Source organism: Castanea sativa, chromosome 12 (assembly GCF_040712315.1).
Source record: "Castanea sativa cultivar Marrone di Chiusa Pesio chromosome 12, ASM4071231v1".
NCBI classification, from domain to species: Eukaryota; Viridiplantae; Streptophyta; class Magnoliopsida; order Fagales; family Fagaceae; genus Castanea; species Castanea sativa.
In genome coordinates this window covers 15,226,628-15,250,879 of record NC_134024.1, presented here as the reverse complement: position 1 = coordinate 15,250,879, position 24,252 = coordinate 15,226,628, and the positions used below count along the sequence as shown (strand labels likewise).

At 36.6% G+C, this 24,252-nt stretch overlaps 1 protein-coding gene and 1 pseudogene across 1 annotated transcript; one reads left to right on the top strand and one right to left on the bottom strand.

The window, feature by feature from the left end:
• The first annotated feature begins 15,419 nt into the window (after positions 1-15,419).
• On the top strand, positions 15,420-18,472 carry LOC142620235 (1-aminocyclopropane-1-carboxylate synthase 3-like; annotated as a pseudogene).
• Positions 18,473-19,797: 1,325 nt separating this feature from the next.
• On the bottom strand, positions 19,798-22,233 carry LOC142620958 (1-aminocyclopropane-1-carboxylate synthase 3-like). Its single transcript, XM_075794279.1, has 4 exons — positions 22,046-22,233; positions 21,509-21,640; positions 21,249-21,409; positions 19,798-20,935 (listed from the first exon to the last, which is right to left on the bottom strand). The coding sequence occupies exons 1-4, from the start codon at positions 22,190-22,192 to the stop codon at positions 19,960-19,962; spliced, it is 1,416 nt and encodes a 471-aa protein (XP_075650394.1). The 5' UTR covers positions 22,193-22,233; the 3' UTR covers positions 19,798-19,959.
• Between the last annotated feature and the right edge of the window lie 2,019 nt (positions 22,234-24,252).

The following is a 24,252-nucleotide window of genomic DNA, read 5'->3' as shown; positions in this document are numbered from 1 at the left end:
TCCCTCCATTTGAGAATATCCTTGAGCTACTAGTCGAGCCATGTTGCGGATCACGTTGCCCTCCTCATCAGTCTTATTGCGGAATATCCACTTTGTGCCAATGACATGCTCACCTTCCGGTCTAGGAACTAAAGTCCAGACATCATTCCTCTGAAACTGAAGTAGTTCATCATGCATTGCTTCAACCCAACTTTCATCCTGAAGAGCTTCTTCAACTTTAGTAGGTTCAACCTGTGACAAATAACAAGAATAAGACACAAAGTTAGCAACACATTTATCAACTATACGTTTTCTTAATGTGAGTTCATTCATGTTTCCCACTATAACTTCTGGAGGATGATATAATTTGGTCCTGGAGGAAGGTCTTTTTTCATCATGAGATTCAGAATTCGGTGAAGTAGGCATATCTGCTAACTCTTCCACAACACTTGGAGTATCAGGAGTACTAGGAGACGTGGGTTCTTGTTCAAGGAGTTCTTGAACTTCCTTAGCTTCAGAAGGAAGAATTTCTTTAGGAAGTTCCTCGTTAACTTTCTCAGAACAAGAATCTGAAGACTCATCAATAACAACATTCACCGTTTTCATAACCTTCATGGTTCTTTTGTTATACACTCGATAAGCCTTACTTGTAGAGGAGTACCCCAGAAATATCCCTTCATCACTTTTGGAATCAAACTTTCCCACATTCTCTCTATCCTTTAGGATGAAACAAGTACTTCCAAAGATTCTGAAATATTTCACATTTGGCTTTCTTCCTTTCCATAACTCATATGGAGTCTTCTTGGTGCCAGGTCTAAAATACACTCTATTTACCGTATGACATGCAGTGTTAACGGCTTCTCCCCACAAGTTTTTGGCCACATCCTTACTGTGCAATATGGCTCTTGCCATCTCTTGTATAACCTTGTTCTTCCTTTCTACTACACCATTTTACTGAGGAGTAATAGGAGCTGAGAATTCTTGAGAAATACCTGATCTTGTGCAGAAGGACTCCATATATGAGTTCTCGAATTCTTTACCATGATCACTTCGAATTCGGTTAATTTTTTAGACTCTTTTCATTTTGCAGTCTTGTGCACAAAGTTTCAATGTGCTCTGGAGCATCAGACTTGGATCGAAGAAGAATAACCCAAGTATATCTAGTGAAGTCATCTACTACAACCAATATTTATCTCTTACCTCCAAGAGACTCGGTTCTGGTTGGACCCATAAGATCCAAATGCAGTAGCTCCAATGGTCTTGATGTAGCTGATGTTTGAGTACCTGGATGTTTAGCCTTTGTTTGTTTCCCAAGCTGACATGGTCCACATACCACATTGCTCATTCTACTTAGCTTTGGCATCCCTAAAAATGATTCATGCTTGGACACAATAGAAAGATGCTTGTAACTAGCATGTCCCATTCATTGATGCCGTAGATCTTCATTTGGCAATCGAATGTTATTGCACATAATATCAGCATCAAGAACTAATCCATAGCAATTGTCTAGAGTGCGAACCCCACTTATGAGTTTCTTTCCAGACTCATCCATAACAAGACACTTTCCCTTGGAGAATAGCACCATGAAGTCTTGATCACATATCTGACTTATGCTCAGCAGGTTCACCCTTAGGCCTTCCACATATAGAACATTTGCAATATCCGGTAGACCAAGTAGAGAAATAATTCCTTTCCCTTTTATCTGTGATTTGCTTCCATCACCAAAAGTGACATTGCCACCTTTCTTAGACTCGAAAACCTTGAAGAGAGATCGGTCTCTAGTCATGTGTCTTGAGCAACCGCTATCAAGGTACCATAAGCAAATGTCCATAACTTTAAAAGCAGATTTCATCATAAAACATACTTCATGCTTAGATGACAGATCAGTGGGAATGGTGTTTTCTCTTATCTGCCCTTTGTGAGTAAGGCATCTAATCTTCACTCTTCTCAGACAGACTCCTTTGCACATTTTTATTTTGAGACAGTCTAGTTTCTTTTTGTTCAATCTGAGATCTTTACCAATAGTCATGATAAGAGAGTTCAAATAACTTTTAAACTTGTATTTTTTGAGACACCCAAACAAATAGAGATTAGAGAAACAAGATGTATTTGAAATCGGTGATCTCTTCAAGCCAGTTACAGCCATGACAGCAGGGGTCAATGGATCACATACAAAGATAAACCTTAATCAGAGTGTGCCTGCTCTGATACCACTTGATAGGCCAAAAACGTATTGACCCCTTGTGATAGATTAAATTGATTAATTAGCCAAATTTATAAATTAATCAAATTAACATGCAAACGCAAGGTAGCACAAATAAATCACCAATAAACTAAAGTATGCAGCGGAAAGTAAATGACACGGTGATTTGTTTACGAATGGGGAAAACCTACACGGCAAAAACCCCACCGGGTGAATTTAAGGTCACCACTCCGGGAACTCCACTATTATCACAACAAGCGGTTACAAGTAAAGGAATCTCAAGTACCTTACCAACCTGCAGTTGAATCCTTACCCCAATACCCAATTGGACTTGTTCTGTAGTGACAGTTTCTCCTTTCAATGCACGGCTCCTAAGTATGTGACTAACCAATTGCGCGGATCCTAGTACGCGACTTCAATCACCAACTAGAGAAGATTTGTTGGCTGCAAAGTTCTTCAATTCATCCACACGATGAAGATCAAGAAGATGCTTGGTTACAAAACCCTACGGTGCAAAGACACAGCAACTTCTTCACAAGAGAGATGAATTAGGGCAAGAACTTCGTTTCAAGTTACAATTTGCATGAACAAGGAATTCTCAATGCTTGTGCAACTTGCCACACTTTGATGGCCCTTAAAATCATCCTTTTATATGTCTAGGGTTAGGAGAAAAGAAAGCCCAAAGACACATCCACGGATTAGAGTTAAAACAGAACTAGAAATCTGTTTTTCTTAAATCTCGACAGCTACAAGTGTCGAGGTGCTGTTGGGGCTAGAACAGCTTCTTATAGCTCGATAGATGCAGCTGTTGAGCTTTAATGAAGAGTACTTCTCAACTTGTTTCTTGGACAGACTTGCATGACTTTAACACTTGATCTTGAAACCTTATTTCTTGAAGGATTAACCTCATCCTAAATCTACCCAATTACAAGTAAAGTGTGTTTTGACAAAGGATTAGCCAATTACATAAATAATGAATGACATATGTTCTAAACAAGTGAAACACATATATCCTAACACATCTTATTGTATATCTTTAAGTGTATCCATGCATATGCATGAGGTTACAAGCTAGTCTATATAATAATAATAATAATAATAATAATAATAATAATAATAATAATAGGTGGAGCTGAGAGAAACTCAAATTAGAATTCCAAATTAAAGTTCCAATTTTGTGTCATGTATCCTAAATTATTTATTCATAAAGAGTTTTATTTCTTAATTTTAGAATCAAATGTGGGACCACATCATAAATATTCATCTAAATAAGTTATTAAGTACAAAAACCAAATAGTCTAGAATAAATGAATCATAAAAAAAAGTATTTCAAAATAATAAATAAACATGGACAATTTACATTTTATACCTAATAATATCCTTACAAATTTTTTTAAAGAGTTAACAAAATATAAAAATGACTATCAATAGTATTTAAATTATATATATAGAAATTATATTATGCATTTTATTGTATATCTTTAAGTATATCCATACATATGCATGGGGTTATAAGCTAGTTTATATAATAGAAACTATATAAGGAAAACTGGAAAAGACTTTTGTTGGACATATTTTACAACTATTTTACAACATTTTATTTGAAGGGTAATGCTACAGACACAAATTATTTTATAACATTTTTACAAACTGCTGATGTGGTTTTAGTAATTTTTAAATAATTATTAATACACATAAATGTGATGTAAGTGATGGACCCATATTAGAACTAATAAAAATTTGCCACATCAATAATTTGTAAAAATATTATAAAATAGTTTGTGGTTGTAGTATTTGAAAATCATTTTAATGGTCATTGTAAGGACACATTTTGGTGCCTAGGCCTAACAAATGGAAGGAAATAAGCCCAAAGAGCCCAATACAATAAATTTATAGAAAGTGGGCTAGAAATTTAAGTTCTAACAAGTTTAGTTAACAATGACAGTGGACTAAGATCACAGTAGGATGAAGATGGAATAGTTTGTATAGTGAAAGTTATCCTCGGACTCAAGCCGAGGAGGTTGATTCTTATATTTCTCTCTCTTAAGGACAAATTACAGATATTGTTCTTAAGTCTATAGTGTTTTCTTTCTTTTTTTCTCCCATCCCATATCCTAAGGGTCTCCTTTCCCTTTTATCCTCCCCTTCCTCCTCCATCTGCCTTCCACGTATGGATCATGTTGTTGGTCTGGATATTTGTCATATTAGCTCCTTCTTGAAACTTTTTAAAGTAGCTGTAAGGCTGGACACTACTGCTCAGGTATCACTTCTTTATTAATGCGGCCAAAGAGTTAGCTGCAGAGCATTTAATGCGGTGGTAGCAGCTTTCCCTTTAGATATTTCATGGTTTTCTTTTGGCTTATGTTCTTGTGGTGCATATCTTTATCAACAGAGTCTTATGGAACGTTGCTTTTGGGTGGCAGACAATACATTCTGACCTCTACCTAGCTGAGCCGAGGAAGTATTCCTCCTCAGACCACCTTCTTGGATGATCATAATCAGACTTTTACTTCCTTATATACCAACACGGACTCGTAGTAAGATATTTACCCATCTCCGGATTGCTTAATGTCCTCGAATAGGGCCTTCGGCCAAATATGTACGTAAATACGCACTCCTAAACCTATCTCTCCTACAATAGCCCCTCGAGATTCTTCTTTTTGACTCCTCGGTAAGAAATGAGGATTTCGATGTCACTATAATCACTCTGTGCTCATCATACATCATTTCTAACTACGCAGGTGCCTTTTAATTGCCCAAGGCACGCTCCTAACACGCCTTCATTAAATTTCTACGGCTCCATGTCCCCCTCGCTCTACAACGTGATGCGGATCTAACGGCTGTGGATTTTGTTGGAACCTGGGCGGGAATTTTCCCACTTGTAACTCTAATTTGATATAAAAACTGTCCAAATTAATCCCTTATCTCACTTTTGCACTCATACACTGAACCTGCAAGCTTACCTAATCCACTCGTGCCATCACAATTACCAAGAGCTAATCCGAGGAGAGTTTTCTTTCTCATGTAAGTCCTCATAAATCTCTTCACTTATTTTCTTTTCATTTACTTCTCTCTCTTCTGTGTCTTTTTCTCCTTGGCTCTTCTTTCCTTTCTTTATCTATTTAATACCTTTAAATCTCCCTTGAAAATGGGTAGATTCGCCTCTCTAGTAGATTCTGAGAAGAAAATAAAGGAGTTTAAAGCTCAGTATAGGATCCCACCTGGAGTGTCCATTAGATATTGTAAGTTAGGGGAATGGCATGAGAAAAGGCGGGGAAGGAGAAGAAATAATCCTGATGATCACCTTTATAGAGGAAGGGATGAGAATCTCCATGAGCACAATCACTAGGGATTACCTTAGGGCTCATCGATTATCTCCTACCCAGTGTGCCCCAAATATGTTTAGAATTTTAGGCTGTGTAGACGTACTTAATGAGAGAATGGGTTTGGGACTTATCCACCATGATGTTAACTGGATCTATAATCTCCACCACCTAAAAGGGCAGGGGTACTATCTAAAGTCTAGGTTCCCCGAGGTTAGGCTTATCCAATGCCTCCCCGATTCCAACAAAGGCCTAAACAAGGACTTCTTGATCATATCTGGGGAGTGGCACGATGGCCTCCCCTGCCAAACAAGAGAGGGGAAACCAAGTAGGGCTCTAGGGTTAGGTCAATTATTTCATAATCACCCCCCTTGCACTTTCTTTTATTTGTGTCTTTCGATTCACACTAATTTTTGTTGATGATTTTGCAAACAAACGTGCCGCTATTCCAAACTTCGGTCTCGTCAACCAGCCGAGTTTGGACAAGATCTTGAAGGCCGAGGTGTTCGTCCATAGTGACGGTCAGGTCAGAGCAGCGCACCTGATTCTTGGATATACCCCCATATCCAAAAGCTTCTAAGCGTCGAAGTGCGTCATAAAGGCCAGCGACCCCTGCCTGCACTGAATAAGCATTGTCATTCCAGGTTTTCTCCTTCCCAAGGGTGTTCCCATCCCAGAAAGGCACTCTCACCACACAACCTATCCCAGAAGGCGTTCCTACAATAGCTCTTCCACTTCAACACATGACTAGTGAAGCTACCTCCTCCAAACCTATCATTAAGGGAGAGGAGGAAATAGTAGATGTCTCGGACTCCGAGGATGAATTTGACATCTTCAACTTACCTTATTCCCGGGGAGTTCAGCCGGTGACCTCAACCTCATATCCCCAAAACAAACAAGCCACCCGCAAGAAGAACCTACTAGTTCGGACACAATGTCGATCCAACGTAGAACCAGACAGAGCCTCCAAGACCTGATAGAGTCCCAAGTGGGGGGTCAAGAGCCAAGGAAGACCGCCCATGCCAAACTTCCCTCCCCTAAGGGTCAGGAGCCAGGGAAGTCCACCCAGCCCAAACTTCCCTCCCTTCCACCCACCCAACCCCAACGTGCTGACCAGGCTGATCACAAAAGAAAAAAAGATCAGCCTAAGGAAAAGAAGGTGGTGGAGGGAGGAAAGAGCTATCCTCCCAAGGAAGTTAAGCCCCAAAAAGGAGCCAAGTAGGCTCGAACATCCTAGACAACCTTGAAGAGGAGGGCTGAGATTCAGGCCCCAGCATCTGCTCCGGCCTGGACCCCAGCCATGATCCTAGATGGAGCTGCTGTAATTGCCAACGCCTCCATCAGAAGTTCTAATCTGGGAACAGCTGCTTGTGTGGCCAACACGTTAGAGCAAGCTCTTTTACTACCCGAGGACATGAATGAATTGAGGCAGATGAGGAAGCATGAGGTCTTCCTCACACTGAAGAAGGAACTCACTCTGGTAAGATTACCATCTAACTCTTCTTCAATTTTCATTCATTCATTTTTTTTTTACACTTAATTTTTATAACCTGAGTATGTTTCACTATTCCTTTTATTTCTGGGAAAAAGCCGTCCAAGCTGCTCATAGGGCTAAGGAAATAATCATCAGCACGCATAGAACGATGAAGGACAAGGAGGCTAGGCGCGTTGCTGCCTTGAAGACATTTGAGGTGGAAGAGAAAAAGCTGCACGAGGTCATCGCCAAGCTAAACTTGGCAAAAAGTGAGAAAAAGAGCATCGATGCCACTCTAATGGCCTGTTTGGGAGTTTAGAGAGGGAGAAGAGTAGATGGGAGTAGAGGAGAGGGGAGTAGAGGGGAGTAGAGGAGAGGGGAGTAGAGGAGAGGGGAGTAGTGGGGAGGAGAGTAGAGGAGAATGATTACCCTCCACCTTGTTTGGATGTTTTTATAATTAGTAAGGGGGAAGGGAGTAATTAGCCCTTCCCCTTGTTTTTAACATTGTAATTTTATAAATATAATAAGGGTAAATTAGGTAATTTACTTTATAAATAATTTTATGTGCTCTACTCTCCCTCTAAATCTCTCCAATTTGGGAGAATTAAAAATGAGGGGGTTGGAGGTAGTTGAAACCCCTCCAAATCCCTCCCCCTCCTTCCTTAAAAAACTCCCAAACAAGGTAATTGAATTACTCCCCTTCCCTCTACTCTACTCCCCCTCCTTTTTTAAACATCCAAACATGCCATAAGGGTGGCTGAGAGGTAAGCGGAGGCCCAACATCTATAGCTTCGCCAAACCGATGGGGACTACACGGCAGCGAAGAAATAAATAGAGGCCCTCAACAAGAATCTAAGGGAGTCTGAGAAGGCTAAGGAAAAAGCTAACCAAGCTAGAGAAGGAGCCAAAAAGGCTAAGGAGGAAGCCGAGAAGGCAAGGGACCAGGCCGAGCAGGATGGGTATGATGCTGGGGTGGCTGAGATTGAGGAAAACCTTAGGTTGGAGGTCTCGGAGGTATGTAGACATCACTGCCTCTAGGTGTGGAATGAGGCACTCAACCAGGCTGGAGTTGATGCCTCTTCTACCCTTTGGAAGACAGAAAGTGTTTACTATCCTCTAGCCATCCGGGCTTCTAGCTCATTTGTCCTTAAGGTTGATGCTGCCTCCCAGGGAGCAGATGCTGGAAAGGACAGCCTAGTCAAAGTCCTTCCTTCATCTGGCCATCCATCTAAGGAAGATGAGAAGCCTAAGGCCACCAGGAAAGCAATTGACACGATTAAGGAGGTGGCCTATGATGCTACTCAGCCTCCAACTACCCCCAAGGAGCCTGCCAAGGAGAAAGAGTCTTCCCATGGCATGGAGATTGTCTTGGCAACCCTTCCTATTCCCCCTAAGGAGGACGCGAAGGGTAATGGACCTGCTTCTACCACCACGGCTCCTAATCAGCCCCTAAAGACCTCCAAGGACAAGCTTGTAATAAAAATGAAGCCTTGAGTTGTCCTTTTTTTTTACTGTAATGTAATCTGATCTTTTGTGAGTAAATTGCCTTTTCCTAAGGCTTAGATCAATGAAAAGTGCAAGTTCTTGTTGTATGATCATGATGTCTATATTTCTTCCTACATAGTTTCCATTTTATCTAACACTCAACTAACATAACCATGAGACATGACTCCATTAGGTTATCTGCACAAGTGGTGATACAATTACCACACCTTTCTGACTAATAACTGAACAGATTAAAAACTACTAAGTTCACAACATTATTAAAACACACCTTTAACTTTAAAATTTATACATCACACAAAAAAATTCGTTCACATTATTCCTAATAGACCTACTGACCTTGAGGAAATAGTCAAATATTGACCAGATAACAGATATATCTGATATACTTACAAATGCTTTAAGTGATGCTCATGAACCTCCACTTGCCTAAGTCATTGTTGAGGGGATCTCCAAGGTATATGATTCGAGGATCCAAACATAACCAAAATCCTGTTTAACACTTAGAAAAACATTGAAAAATATCAATTTACCCATAGTTTAAAGAAAGTTCAATTTTATAACCTAGTTAGTAATGGACCATACATAATCATGATATATTACATAAATTTCTTATAAATTTGAATTGTTTTTAGTTATATGGTTTGATTTTTTATGATTTATTTATATTGGACTCTTTGTTTTCTACTCTAAATTAATTCATTTGTCACAAAAATTAAAAAAACTTAGATTAGATGGGAAACGTGATGCAAGATTAAACTCTAATTGAAATCCAATTTTTACACTAAATTAACTCACTTGGCATAAAAATTTAAAACTTAATTATATGGAACACATGGCGCAAAATTATACTCTAATTGAATTCCAATTATATTTTCTCTTAATTTTACCTATTAATATATATAGATTTCATTATATTTTATTGTTTGTTGCTCCTGAATTTAGTGGAGTTAATAAATATTTTTTTAAGAAACTACATATAAGTATATAACATCATAATTGTGCTTGTACAATGTTTTTTTAATTATAAGCTAAAGGGTTGGATTTGGGTAATACCTGAACCTGACCCGATAAATCCGGGTTCCCAGTAACACCCAACCCGATTAAATTTATCCATGAATTATTGGAGTAATACCTGAAAGTTTTGGTTCAGGTCAAGTAAGTATTACCCATTGGATATGGTCATCTAATAATACACAACATTTTTAATATTAATTGAACAAATTGGTCAATCGGATGCCAAGGAAGAGAAAATGTTTTTTCCCTTCAATTTTAGGGTAAAGTGTCATTTTTTCAAACATCGAGGAAAATAAGTGTAATTAGTAATTACCCTATATTATAAATGTGATTTAAGCAACAGTCGTTTAGATGGGCCTACACGGCTACACCCAGTTCAAGGTCAAATGGGCCAGCTAGGTGTTAATTGTTTTAATACAGGAGTGGTGGATCGTTAAATTGGTCCGCCTTGCAATTTTTCAATAAGGCCAAGACTTGTGGTGGATGAATGGGCTATATATATTGGTCTTACACAATCTACTCTCTTTTTTTTTGCTCTATGAATATTTCATAACCTTAATTTCTTATGGAAAACCACTATGGCAGAAGAACTTGACAGTTTGACACTCTAAAAAAAAAATAAATAAAAAAACAGTTGTTTGTAGGAAAGCCTACAATTGGCTGTAGATAGATTTATAAGATCAAAACTCAATTTAATGCAACAATGAATGGGCAACTATAAGGCTCATCTTGTAGACTTGTAGTTAAAGGTTTCACCCAAAAGTATGGGGTTTTTTTTTTTATATTTTTTTTTATATTTTTTTTTTTATATACAAGTTAGAATTTTTACTCTAGTCTAATCTAAGTGTATATGTGTGTGAAGTTCCCTCTTGAAGACTTAAACCCCGACCCTTACCCCCTATACCACACAAGCACTTATACTTGTGGAGTGACTACCGCACCAAGGGTGCGCAGTGACCTAAAAGTATGGTTTTAATTATGTAATATTTTCCTTAATTGCTACACTGTCCTTTTTTTCATTCCATCATTGTTGAGATTGTTGCCTATTTTTGTTATCTCTTTCAATGGAAGAAGATATTTGATATCAAATGATAAAATGTCAGCTATATCAAAATCTAATAAAAGAGAAACATGTTTTTAAAAAACAATTACCATTTTTACTCGCATTTCTCATTTATTGGAATTTGATACCAATGACATGATATCATTGATACAAAATTTTTCTTTCTTTCAATAGATGTCAATAATATGCTCCTTAACAACATCTTAACACACACATGCAACCTCCTTTTGACTATCTGCGCGCGTGCACATAAACACGTAACCTTCTTTTGACAATTAGCACCCCTTGAATACCATATATTCGCATATGTAAGACATATATGGCCTAAAAAAAAAAAACTCTTCAAAACGTGTTTGCCAAATTTAGTGTGCGTTTGGGATGAGCTAAATTTTTTCAGTTTATCTCTAATTTCAGCTTATTTTTGTTACTATACATGAGTCTTGATGGGAATGACGAACTGAACTTATCTGGACGAGGTCATCCAAACCAACGAAGTGGTGTTTACAAACGAGGTAATCAAATGCCACTGACGATTCCAGCTCCATCACAGACGAAGGGAAAGAAGCCACTTAATGCACTCTAAATAAATACCTCAGGCGGTTACAATGACAGTTGTATGGACCGTTAAGAGGCCATTAAAGTTCATATCAACAGGCCAGGAGGTGTTAGTAAAAAAGGCATTAAAGTCACAATAACTGCCACAACGGCTAGAATCTAGAACAACATATATAAAGCCCACGCATTGCTAACACAAGGTACGAACACAGTTACAAGATATCCCTAATCATTCTTATAGTCTATTATTATAAACTCCCTTGTACTAACTTTGGCATCGGAGGCGTTGTAGCAGGCACCACACCGATGACCATTTCGGAGAATTTCTTCTTCCGTTGCGACACGAGCAGACCTCTGGTCCCGTTTGGACGACCTTACTACAACTGACGAACCCGTGATTCATCAGTTTGGCGCCGTCTGTGGGAAACGACATTTTTGCACTCAGGTTCGAAAGCGTAGCTTCTACCAACTTCGATATTCATATAGAGACCAACCAGGATTCAGCGACCCTAGCTCAGCAAGTCCAAGGTCTTGCGGCCACTGTTGAAGAACTCACCAGGCAGAATCAAGAGATGAGGCAACGGCTTCAACAGGAGGAGAACCGGTCCAAAGCCGGCCAGGAGGATGAGGTGGGCAGCCATGGAAGAAGTGACCGACGAAGGCCCACTACTCCAAACGAATAGAGCTCCAACCTCCTTCAAGAGATGAGGAAGGAGATGGACGAGCTGAGGAATGCCATTAAGGAGAAGACGGATCAGAGCCTGGATAGAATGGTCAGGACAATAGATTCTCCTTTCACTGCGGCAGTCTTGGAACACCCAGTACCGGCGAAATTTTGGTTGCCCCAGCTCGAGTCATTTGACGGGCTTAAGGACCCCCAGGATCATCTCAATACCTTTAAGACAACATTAGGCCTCCAACAGCCTCCTGACGAAATATTGTGTCGTTCTTTCCCTACCTCCCTTAAAGGAGCTGCAAGAGAGTGGTTCACAAAGCTGCCAACTTCGTCAATTGGCAGCTTCAACCAGTTAAGTAACACCTTTCTGTGTCACTTCGTCGGAGGGCAACGTCCTAAAAGACCAGCGGACCACCTACTCACCATTAGACAGGGAGAGAAAGAAACATCGTGATCCTATGTGAAACGCTTCACCTGAGAAACCTTGGAGGTAGACGATGCTAATGACAAGGTGCAGTTCACGACCTTTAAAGCAGGGCTAAAGTCTAGAGAGTTTATGGTTTCTCTTGCAAAGAATCCACCTAAGACGATGGCAGAAATGCTCCTGAAGGCATAGAAGTATATGAATGCTGAAGATGCTTTAGCAGCCATAATAGACGAGGAAAAGCCACGAAAGGAGGGAAGGAGAGAAGACGAGTGTAGGGGACAAAAAAGAGGGAGCGTCCAAGTCATCGAAACAATGACAAAGATAGGTGAAAGGACGACAAAGCTCCTCGTACAGTAAAATTCACCCCTCTAATTATGTCTGTTGATAAAATTTTAACGCTAATTAAGGATGAGCACTACCTCAAATGGCCAAGACCATTGCATTCGTCCCCTAATGTCTGAGACAAGAAGAAGTAATGCCAAAAGATGTAACAAATAAATGTATTCATTCCTGAAATTAATAAAAGAATTGTTCAGCTAATGTCTTCGTGTGAACAGGTCCTTTCAGCTGTAAGTCGTAAAAATAAAAAATGGCTAGGTAATAAAATTCCGCCTTGCGGATGTACGTTACCGACAAAGCCAAAAGATCATCAAAAATGGCTAGGTAATAAGATTCCGCCTTGACGGATGTACATTACCGACGAAGCCAAAAGATAATCGAAAATAGCTAGGTAATAAGATTCCGCCTTGACGGATGTACATTACTGACAAAGCCAAAAGATCATAAAAAATGGCTAGGTAATAAGATTCCGCCTTAACGGATGTACATTACCAACGAAGCCAAAAGATAATCGAAAACGGCTAGGTAATAAGATTCCGCCTTGACGGATGTACATTACCGACGAAGCCAAAAGATCATCAAAAATGGCTAGGTAATAAGTTTCTTCCTTGACGGATGTACATTACCGACGAAGCCAAAAGATCATCGAAAACGGCTAAGTAATAAGATTCCACCTTGGTGGATGTACATTACTGACGAAGGGCTAAGTAGGAAGATTCTGCCTTGATGGATGTGCATTACCGACGAAGCAAAGGGATTGACAAGATCCTTGAAAAAGTGTAAGTCGCGACCAAAAGACAACAAGCATGAGGAGCAAAACCCTCGGGAGCAAGTAATCGTGAGGGAAAGGAAAAGTCACAGTTAAAAATCTCACTGAAGCATGGACGGGTGTAAAATACCACAAGCATAACACAAGTGTGCAATCACAAATGCAAGTTAAAAGAAAACTGTTCTAAAATCCGAGCCCAAAACGTAATAGGCACCAAAAAAAAACTTTCACCTTCTATGGTCGTCATGACATGTCACGACAACCACAGAATTCGGGGGCAGCTGATGGGACTGACGAACTAAACTTATCTGGACGAGGTCATCCAAACCAACGAAGTGGCGTTTACAGACAAAGTAAGCAAATGCCACTGACGATTCCAGCTCCATCACAGACGAAGGGAAAGAAGCCACTTAATGCACTCTAAATAAATACCTCAGGCGGTTACAATGACAATTGTATGACCGTTAAGAGGCCATTAAAGCTCATATCAACAGACCAGGAGGCGTTACTAAAAGAGGCATTAAAGTCACAATAACTGCCACAACGACTAGAATCTAGAACAACATATATAAAGCCCACGCATTGCCAACACAAGGTACGAACACAGTTACAAGATATCCCTAATCATTCTTATAGTCTATTATTATAAACTCTCTTGTACTAACTTTGGCATCGGAGGCGTTGTGGCAGGCACCACACCGGTGACCATTTCGGAGAATTTCTTCTTCCGTCGCGACACGAGTAGACCTCTGGTCCTGTCTGGACGACCTTACTACAACTAACGAACCCGTGATTCATCAAGTCTCACTAGACTTTTTGATACTATTCATGGATCCTACTGCATCTTTTGATACTATTCATAGGTCCCACTGTACTATTAAGCTTATTTTTTAATCTTTTTTCTATATTTTCAGCAAAAAAAATTCAGTTTCAGCTAAATAAGCGGTTCTTAATGAACACTTAGGATTTCAATCTCATAACCTAGGCTTCTCCTTCAATTCCTAAGTTTGTCTTCTTCTTCTTCTTCTTCTTTTTTGTCTCCTTTTTTTAGTCTCAAAGACGAGGACTGTTATATGTTGATAACATGGATATTGTTAAAGATGATCTTACAATGATTAAGGTACTCAAACAGTCTTTCAATCAACTCGTGAAATGAAGGATTTAGCTACTTTCTAGGTCTTGAGGTCACTTCCTCTTCTAACAGCTATTGACTTTATTTCTCAAACAAAAACAAAATATGTTTCCAATCTTCTCTCTCATGCATGGCTCATTGATTATAAACTTTTTGGCACACCTCTTAATTCTAATGTTAAGCTTCAGGCCATGAATGGTAAGCCTCTTCATGATACTATTTTCTACAAGTAATTAGTTAGCAACATTGTGTACTTTTTTTTTTTTTGATAAGTATAGCAACATTGTGTACTTGATGTATGTTTGGATAGTGCTGAAAAGCAATTTTCAGCTGCGTCTCACGTTTTTCAATGAGTCTCGTGCACTGTTCACAAGACGTGCAAGTATCTTTTTTCCTTTAAAATAACTTCAAAACTGGGTCTCACGGCACTATTCACCTATTTAAAAATTATTTTACTACAGTGTTTTTAGTTTTCAGTTTTCAGCAATAAGTAGTATCCAAACACACTCTTACGACCACTTGTCATAATATTAACATGTTATGCACCTTAGAATAAGCTAATTTATGTCTAATACTACACTATTTATTTCACTGTTGTTTTTAACATCATGTGTTATTTTAGGGGCACACTCTTCCATGGGTTTTCCCTCTCTTTTACCGATGGATTATGTTAACGGGCACCGTAAAGTCTTGTTAACAACACTGTTTTATGTCAGAATTTATTACTTTATGTCAGAATTTTTGTCAACTATTCAGCTTTATGTTAATATTTTATCAGCTTTAGGGTCAGGTTTATACAATTTCACTCATTTATTCAACTTTTTTATTAAGTGGAACCCACATTATTTTAACCTTGACAAGAATCACACGGTACTCGTTAACATTTGCCATGATGTATTATTACATGCCTATTTTGATGCTAACCGGGTAGGAAATCTACAAATCATCATTTCACCATCATGGTAACAAATCCATCAAATCCGTTAGGCACAGCAATGGATAGAAATGAGCTTAACCTTCTTATTGATTTCGCTATCACCAAAAAAATTCATATAGTAAGCGATGAAATCTATTCAGGAACAGTGTTTGACTCTACCTCCTTTGTAAGCATCATAGTAGAAGCTGTAACAGACAGAATTATTGATGTCACTCATGAACTATGGAACCGTATTCACATGGTTTATAGTCTCTCAAAGGATCTTGGTTGCCAGGATTTCAAATTGACATGATCTACTCCAACGATGAAACAGTTGTTGCCGTGGCTACAAAAATGTCAAGCTTCGAATTGGTCTCTTCCCAAACTCAGTTTTTTTACTCACCAACATGCTCTCTGACAAGAAATTCACTAGCAAATACATAAAGGAGAATCGAAAGAGACTCAAAAGTAGAAAGGAAATATATATATATATATATATATTTTTTTTTTTGGGCTTAGTGGTGCAGGGATAGAGTGTTTAAAGAGCAATGCTTGTTTGTTTTGTTGGGTGGACATGAGACACTTGTTAAGCTCTGACACATTTGAAGCTGAAAAGGAGCTCTACCAGAGAATTCTTTTTGAAGTTGGGCTCAACATCTCTCTTGGGTCTTCTTGCCAATGTTCTAAGTCAGGTTGGTTTAGAAAATGTCTTGCAAACATGTCTCAGGAAACATTGAAGGTTGCAATAACACGCATCAAGGACTTTGTTGAATCCATCACCTCTAGCAGAAAAAATTGCAACCACCAAACATTACAAGAAAAAAGACTTAATACAACGAAAAAAATCGTTGCAATAACAACTAATGTCGTTGTAATAGGTGTTATTGCAACGACAAAAAAGTCAATGCAAGTCATTGTAATAAACTCCGAGACAATAGGTTTATGCAACACTAGATTTTTGTTGCAATAAATTTCATATATTGCAACGATTTACTTTGAAAATCTCATTATAATAGGTTATTTTTTTATTAAAAAAAAAGCAATAAGTTTATGTAACACTAAATTTTCGTTGCAATAAGTTTCATATATTCCATCGATTTATATATTGCAATGATTTACTTTGAAAATCACGTTGCAATAGGTTTTTTTTTATTAATTTTTTTAATTTAAAAAATAAATAAATTATTTTTTAAAATAATAATTTTTTCTTTAACCTCTTTTGCATTTCAAAAACCATATCTAGGTACTATACTAATAAATTAAAGATATGCATAAAAGATGAAAAATTCAAAATACTTTATTTCAATACATATGTCAAAAAACACAAATATATACACAACTTGTTGAATTTACATTCAAACACATAGTTTCAAAAAGTATGCAAAAATCAATACAACATGAAAGAAAATTTTCTTCCCAGAGGTGTTATCCAAGCATGCTTCACGACCATTTTAGTGACTTACCACCTATTTTGGAAAAAAAAAATTAAGTATAAAGTTGAAAAACATCATATATATATACAACACAATGACAGCAATATACACCACCATTGATTCTTGATGATGCAAGGAAAATCAGTAGGCTGGATGCTCTGGATTTGAAAGGACCACTCGCTCTCTAATGGCCTGAAAAACAAAGGAAAACGATCAAAGGTGACCGGGATCGCCGGCCAAGAACCCTTGGATGGTAAAGTCAGTTTTCTCTCTATCACTTTTGAGTTCCAATTTCTTGGGAAAATGTTCAACGTACCTTCCATTGGTCTGAATGGCTGTTTATATAGTGTCCTGGGGGCAGTTATTGAAATTGTAACCTCCCCTGAATTTCTGGAGGTCCGGGGTTCTTGGATAACTCCCACAACCACCTGACAGTTGCATTTTCTCACACAACGGTCATCGGAAGTTATGCGTGTATTATGGAATAGTAAAATGTGCTTAGTAGTTCTAAGTGTAAAAGCCTTGTCCATGAGTCTTTACGTGGACGAGTCCTCTCGGGATGGGTTGTGCGCATCCTTTGGACGAGGGATGTAGCTTCGCTATCACCCAAGGACGGCCTTGTGCGTTATCCTCGTCTTGATGATAACTCCTGGACGGCTGCCGAGGCGATGACCGTCCAGGGACGGTCTGAGCATCTTTATCCCTCATCAATTCTATAAAAAAAAAAACACATACAAAACAATACTACTTGAAGACTGTACATTAAACCAAGAAAAATCAAATTAAAATTTAAAGAGAACCAAAAAATTACCTGAAAGTTAGAGAGAAAATCTTTAAATTGAGAAAGAGTCTCTCCAAGGAGACTATGAATTAAGAGAGACTGGAATTTGAGAGAGAAAATTTAGAGTTAGTAGATATGAGAGTGAGATAAAAAAAAATGCAAAAAAATAGGACATAGAGGTGGGTGAGATAAAGAGGGAAACTAAGATGAAAAAAAAAAAAAAAAAAAAAGAAGAAGAAGAAGAAGAATAAGAGCTAGGCGTGTGTGAGTTAATTTTGAGATGAGAAAAATAGGAAGATAGATGTGGTGAGTGAGTGGGAAATTAAGATGAGAAAAAAAAGGTAGACATGTGTGGTGAGAGAGAAATATTGAGATGAGAAGGAAAAAAAAAAAGAGATAGACATGGGTGAGAGAGAGGAAATTAATGAAAAAAAAATAGAGTCAATTTCTCAAATTTTCCCGCTACTCAATTACTCACCTCTATTACATCAACAAAATTTGATGTGAAATAAAGATTTAACCTATTACAATAATATAGTTCAATGTGAAATAAAAAATTACCTACTGCAACAACATATCTCAATGTAAAATAAGAGTTTCCTATTACAACAAATATTTTAATGTAACATAATAATTATTGTTATAATCTCATATTAATGTAATAAATTTAAGTTACTATTACAAAAAAAAAAAAAAACAAACTAGAGATGTAATAGTATATATGTTACATCTATTATTTTTTTGTTGTTGCAATAATACTTGTTGTATTATGTCTTTTTTCTTGTAGTGAAACTAATTGTTCGTGATTCAAGAAGAAGATCAGTTTCCAAGTGGGTTGTACCATTATCACCATATGTCAATAATGAACCAGACGACTGTTAGCCCTATGCCAACAAGTCAAATCCGACTTGTGGTTTAGTGTTATTACTCGGCTATTTATATGAGAGGAAAGAACTTGGTTCAAAGTCATTTTCCTTACTTATTCAAAGCCATTTTCTCATAATTGCGATTTTAAAAAATAGAAATTTTTTATCTCACCTTTTGTATTCTACTTCATGCTTTATTAATCACAAATTTTCATGTATTTGATTTTTGTTTTTTTTTTTCATTTTTAGCTTTGATTATTTTATAAATAAAGAAAAAAATATATATAATCAATTATAATTAACGGAACACAAACTATTTTTCTTTTTATTTCATGTTATGGACATAAACTCTAATAGCTACTAGGCTTGTTGGAATAAAAAAAATTTATTTTTTATTTTATATAAGATAGAATTTCTACTCTAACTTAATCTAAGTGTATATGTATGTGAAGCTCCCTTCTGGGGACTTGAACCCCAACCCTTGTCCCCCACACCCCACAAGCACTTATACTTATGGAGTGATCATCGCATCAAGGGTATGCGATAGTAAAATAACGACTCCTTGAAGTGCCTACCCACAAATCATGATTTCATGTAATAATGCAATGTTTGCAAGACAATTAACCTATTCATATATTTAAATATAAAGTGTTGTATTATTTTATTAAGGGATTTACTAAAGCATGCTTTTAGAGTATATATTAATAAATTATTTTAGAAAATTTTTTTATGAAAAAATGAAAAAATAATTCGTTATTTTGACAATTTTTTTAATTTTTCATAAGTTTTTTTTCAAGTTATATGTTTAATATGCACGCTAAAGATATACGTTAACCGGACTTTTTATTAATATATATCAAATCACCTTTGTTCTCTTTCCAAGACTGCAAACAGGACAGTCACTTTGAAAAGTTATGGTACTTTTTCCAACAAGCCTAGTAGTCATTGCATTATTACCCGTGATTGTGGGTAGGCAGCAACTTATAATTTTTTGATGAACATCAGCAAGTTATAATACTTATTCCAACAAGCCTAGCAGTTATTACTTATTAGATGAACAAAAAAAGGAAGTCTATTATGACATGAAATCAAAAGAAAAATTTTTTGTATTTCATTTTATGTTTCATCATTTATAATTAATTATTTTTTATTTATAAAATAATAATGCTAAAAATAAATAAATAAACCAAAAATCAGACACATGAAAATTTTGATTAACAAAAACTGAAATAGAAAATTTCTATTCCTTAAATTCAAAAGATTATAAGTAGAAAAAATTGCACTAGTTCGAACATGAACATTACAACTAGCTTTATTTGCTCATGCACTCAAAGCCTCTATAACTATAAGTTTTTTCTTTTTTCTTTTTTCTTTTTTCCCTTACAACAAATAGGGAAAAGGGCTTTGAACAAGTTCTTCCCGATTCTCCAAAAAAAAAAATTCTTCCCATATAAAAAGTAATAGCACTAAACCACAAGATGGATTTGACTTGTTGGCAGAGGACTAACGGTCGGCTGGTTCATTATTGTCATATGGTGATAATGGCAAAACCCACTTGGAAACTAATCTTCTTCTTGAATCAAGAACAGTTAGCTGGTGGTTGCAATTTTCTCTGCTAAAGGTGATGGATTCAACAAAGTCCTTGATACGTGTTATTGCAACCTTCAATGTTTCCTGAGACATGTTTGCAAAACATATTCTAAACCAACCTGGCTCAGAACAATGGCAAGAAGACCCAGGAGAGATGTTGAGCCCAACTTCAAAAAGAATTCTCTTGGAGAGCTCCTTTTCAGCTTCAAATGTGTCAGAGCTTAACAAGTGTCTCATGTCCACCCAACAAAACAAACAGGCATTGCTATTCAAACACTCTATCCCTGCACCACTAAGGCCAGAAACAAGCATTTCCTTTCTACTTTTGAGTCTCTTTCGGTTCTCCTCTATGTATTTGCTAGTGAATTTGTTGTCAGAGAGCATGTTGGTGAGCAAAAACTGAGTTTGGGAAGAGACCAATCCGAAGCTTGACATTTTTGTAGCTGCGGCAACAACTGTTTCATCGTTGGAGTAGATCATGCCAACTCGAAATCCTGGCAAACCAAGATCCTTTGAGAGACTATAAACCATGTGAATGCGGTTCCATAGTTCATGAGTGTCATCAATATTTCTGTCAGTTACAGCTTCTATGATGCTTACAAAGGAGGTAGAGTCAAAGACTGTTCCTGAATAGATTTCATCGCTTACTATATGAATTTTTTTGGTAATAGCAAAATCAATAAGAAGGTTAAGCTCATCCCTGTCCATTGTTGTGCCTAAAGGATTTGATGGATTTGTTACCAATACCCCTTTAACATTTAAGTTAAGCTTTTTGGCTTGTTCATACGCATCCTCCAAGGCACACCCAGTAATTTTGAAGCCATTTGAACTAGAACAATGTATTGGAACAATTTCAACTCCAGTCCGCCACTTGAGATCTCTATCAAACCTGCCCAAAAAGAAGTATATATAAGCTAAATAATACATGTCAAATTAATAAATTAAAAAAAAAATGAAAATAAAGATAATATGAGAAATGAATAATGTGTTTCTGTCACTGAGACCTGGGTCCACAATCCTAAAAGTCAAAAGGACTACAGTTATAATTGATTGTGTCAATCCGGTGATTTACTCCAAACAATCAATTTCTTGATTTTATATATATATATTTATATTTATGTGGAAAGTGAAACATGCATTTTTTGAGTACCCAATAAATAATGTAATAGGAGGCTTGAAGAAGAACAAGAAATTATTGTTACCCTGGATAGTATGGAGTAGGAAGAAGGAAAGCTTCACCAGGTTCAGCAAGGCAGAACATTAAGGACTCATTCGCAGAAGTTGAGCCAGCAACAAGAACGAGCTTTTTGGGGTCAAACTCCACTTTATACCCTCTTAATTTTGCCATGAACTCTACCAATTCCTAAAAAATAAACCATTCAAGCCGAGTTAGGTATCTATGTAGGAGAGCAGCAGCTTTGTTCTAATGTGTAGCAAACGAGGAAGTATTATAAGTACTTACATTTTTGAAAGTAGGCATGCCATGATAGTCTTGGAAGAGAGCCAGCTCTTTGAATACAGATTTTCCGTCTCTCTTCAACCCCAGTGCATCAGGATTGTTTGCAAGCCAGGACTCAGCAAGATCAAAGGAAAGCTGCACGAGGAATCAGAATAAGAGATGGTTCTTATAGCTAGACATAGTGAGAATTGAAAGACTTCACAATGTGTGATGTAGGAGATGGACACACATGCACTTTAAATGTGTCCCTTTTATAAGCGAGAACAGAGATTCGAATTCAAATTCTCACAATAATACAAAAGTACAAAACTCTTGATCACTTTGACGTATGTCATGAAGTAACAATGTAACATTTTATTATTATTGAGAAACTATGTCACAATGTAACATGAGAATTCTTTTTTGGGAAGGTTAAAGAGAGGTACATTTTTATCCTTCTTCCAAATTATTTTGCAAACTTTATGAGAGTTGGATGATTCTATTTTCACTAAAAGAATAAAGACCCAAAACAAAGAATAGAATTTCTGAGAGTTTTCCCACCTGATTTTCTGCAAGTCCCATCTGAATGATTCCGTTCGGATTCAGGACTTCATGATAAGGATTCTTCTCGTACTCCTGCCATCCTAGGAAGTAGGAAGAATCCTGGCCATGAGAATCACAGGCAGCTTTCCTAGACAACATTTGCATGCTGGTCTAAGTGTCTAACTACTAATTTTGAGTGAACAACCTTGAAAGCTAGCTAGCTCAAAGAGGAAGAGACAGAGAGAGAGCCTTTAGTTGAGATGCTTGTAACAAGCAGTGTAGGTTGGCATTTATATAGACTTTCAATGGAGAGAGAATATCAATATTTTATTGACGGTGCTGATAATTTTGACCAGGAAGAGACACATTTAAATTTTTATTTTTTAAATTCACAGTTTCTACTCTTTTAACTGTAACACATTTACTCATTTTAATGTACTCATTCTTAGACCGAATAGGCTATTTACAAACTGATTTTGAAAGATGAGGGACAAAGATTATCTCTTCTTAAAATAGTTGTACGGATACTCAATTGCTTGAATTTGTTTTTAATGTTTAATGTGTTAGAAGTTAAACTTGTTTTTAATTAATCTTTCCTAAATAAGTAAGTTTTATAAGTTAATGTAGTGGGAAGTTTATTGAAGTTATGTGTGGGATTTATGAATGTAAGAGTTAAAAAATAAATGTAGTGAGAGTTAAAGGTTGGAATCCAGTCTTTCATGACCGAAGCAAGCACATCGACACAAGGTATCATTTTATTCGAGAATGTATTGCAAGAAAAGAAGTTCATCTTGAGTTTGTGAAGTCACATGATCAAGTTGCAGATATACTCACTAAACCACTCAAGTATGACACATTCAACAAGCTGCGAGCCTTACTTGGAATAATCAAGAAAACAAGTTTAAGGGGGATGTTAGAAGTTAAACTTGTTTTTAATTAATCTTTCATAAATAAGTGAGTTTCATAAGTTAATGTAGTGGGAAGTTTATTGAAGTTATGTGTGGGATTTATGAATGTAAGAGTTAGAAAATAAATGTAGTGAGAGTTAAAGGTTGGATAGTGTACTATATAAACTCATTCATCCGTCAAGTTCTAAACAAGAGTTGAAGAGAAATACAAAACTTTAGAGAGTTCTAATTCTTCCCTCTCCACTCTCTCTCCCTTTATTTAATTTGTGAGTATGGGTCTCTTCTATACACTAAGTAGTGTGTGGATATTTGTAAGAGTAAGTGAGGAAAGCCCAATCAGTATTTTGTTTTATTTCCAACATAATGATGTGTTTAGCTTGAATCTATGGGAGTATTTGATTGTCTCTAAAGTTGCTTGTACTTGATGGTACCAATTGATTTAAATAAATAGTTATACACCAAAGAAAAAAAACAGAGGTTTGCGTGCAATCCTCTTTTTCACATTTAAATTTTAAAAACAATTACAAATGTGTCAATTGATGCCAATATAAAAATATAAGGGTAAACTACATATTTAGTTCCTAACATTTACACCATATTTTAATTTGGTCTTTAACCTTTTAATTGTGTCAATTTGGTCCCTAACCTTTTAATGTTATGTCAATTTAGTCATTGCCATTATATATTAGATGAAAATTGCTTACATGATAAACGGCCAAAATAAAATTTTAGTTTATTGTCATATCAACGGAAACTAATTTTTTAATTTGGCCATTAGACACATCATCAATTTTCATCTAAAAGATAACTATAGGGACTAAATTGACACAGTACTAAAAGATTAGGGACTAAATTGACACAATTGAAAGATTGGGGATCAAATTGAAATATAGTGTATAGGATAGGGACCAAATAAGTAGTTTACCCAAAATATAACCAATCACTTAATATGTTTCTACAAATAGCATTTTTCTTAATACTATATAAGTCTTCCTATTAAAAAAAAAAAAAAAGACAAAGTTTGGTTACAATTTTCACAAAAAAATTAGTATGGTTACATATTTTGAAAATCTAACTGTTGAATTATATGTTCTTTATGTTCTTAACAAACATGTCAAATTTTGTGTCAATCGAAATTGGATGTTATAAACGACTTGATCCATAAATTTATTTTTTATGCATAATTTTAGACTACAAAAATTTGAAATTTAAAATTTTGATTCATGACATAGCTATTGATCTTTGATCTTCTGGAAATTTTGTAAGCATGAAGCATATGAGAATAAAATGTAATCCAATAGTGAATTAGTCAAATTT

Excerpts from the sequence above, each read along its gene's own strand:
- LOC142620958 (XM_075794279.1), bottom strand. The coding sequence starts at position 22,192 with ATGCAAATGTTGTCTAGGAAAGCTGCCTGTGATTCTCATGGCCAGGAT. Across the intron at positions 21,410-21,508 it reads GCATGCCTACTTTCAAAAAT|GAATTGGTAGAGTTCATGGC; the intron begins GTAAGTACTTAT and ends TTTATTTTTTAG. Across the intron at positions 20,936-21,248 it reads CCTACTCCATACTATCCAGG|GTTTGATAGAGATCTCAAGT; the intron begins GTAACAATAATT and ends CTTTTTGGGCAG.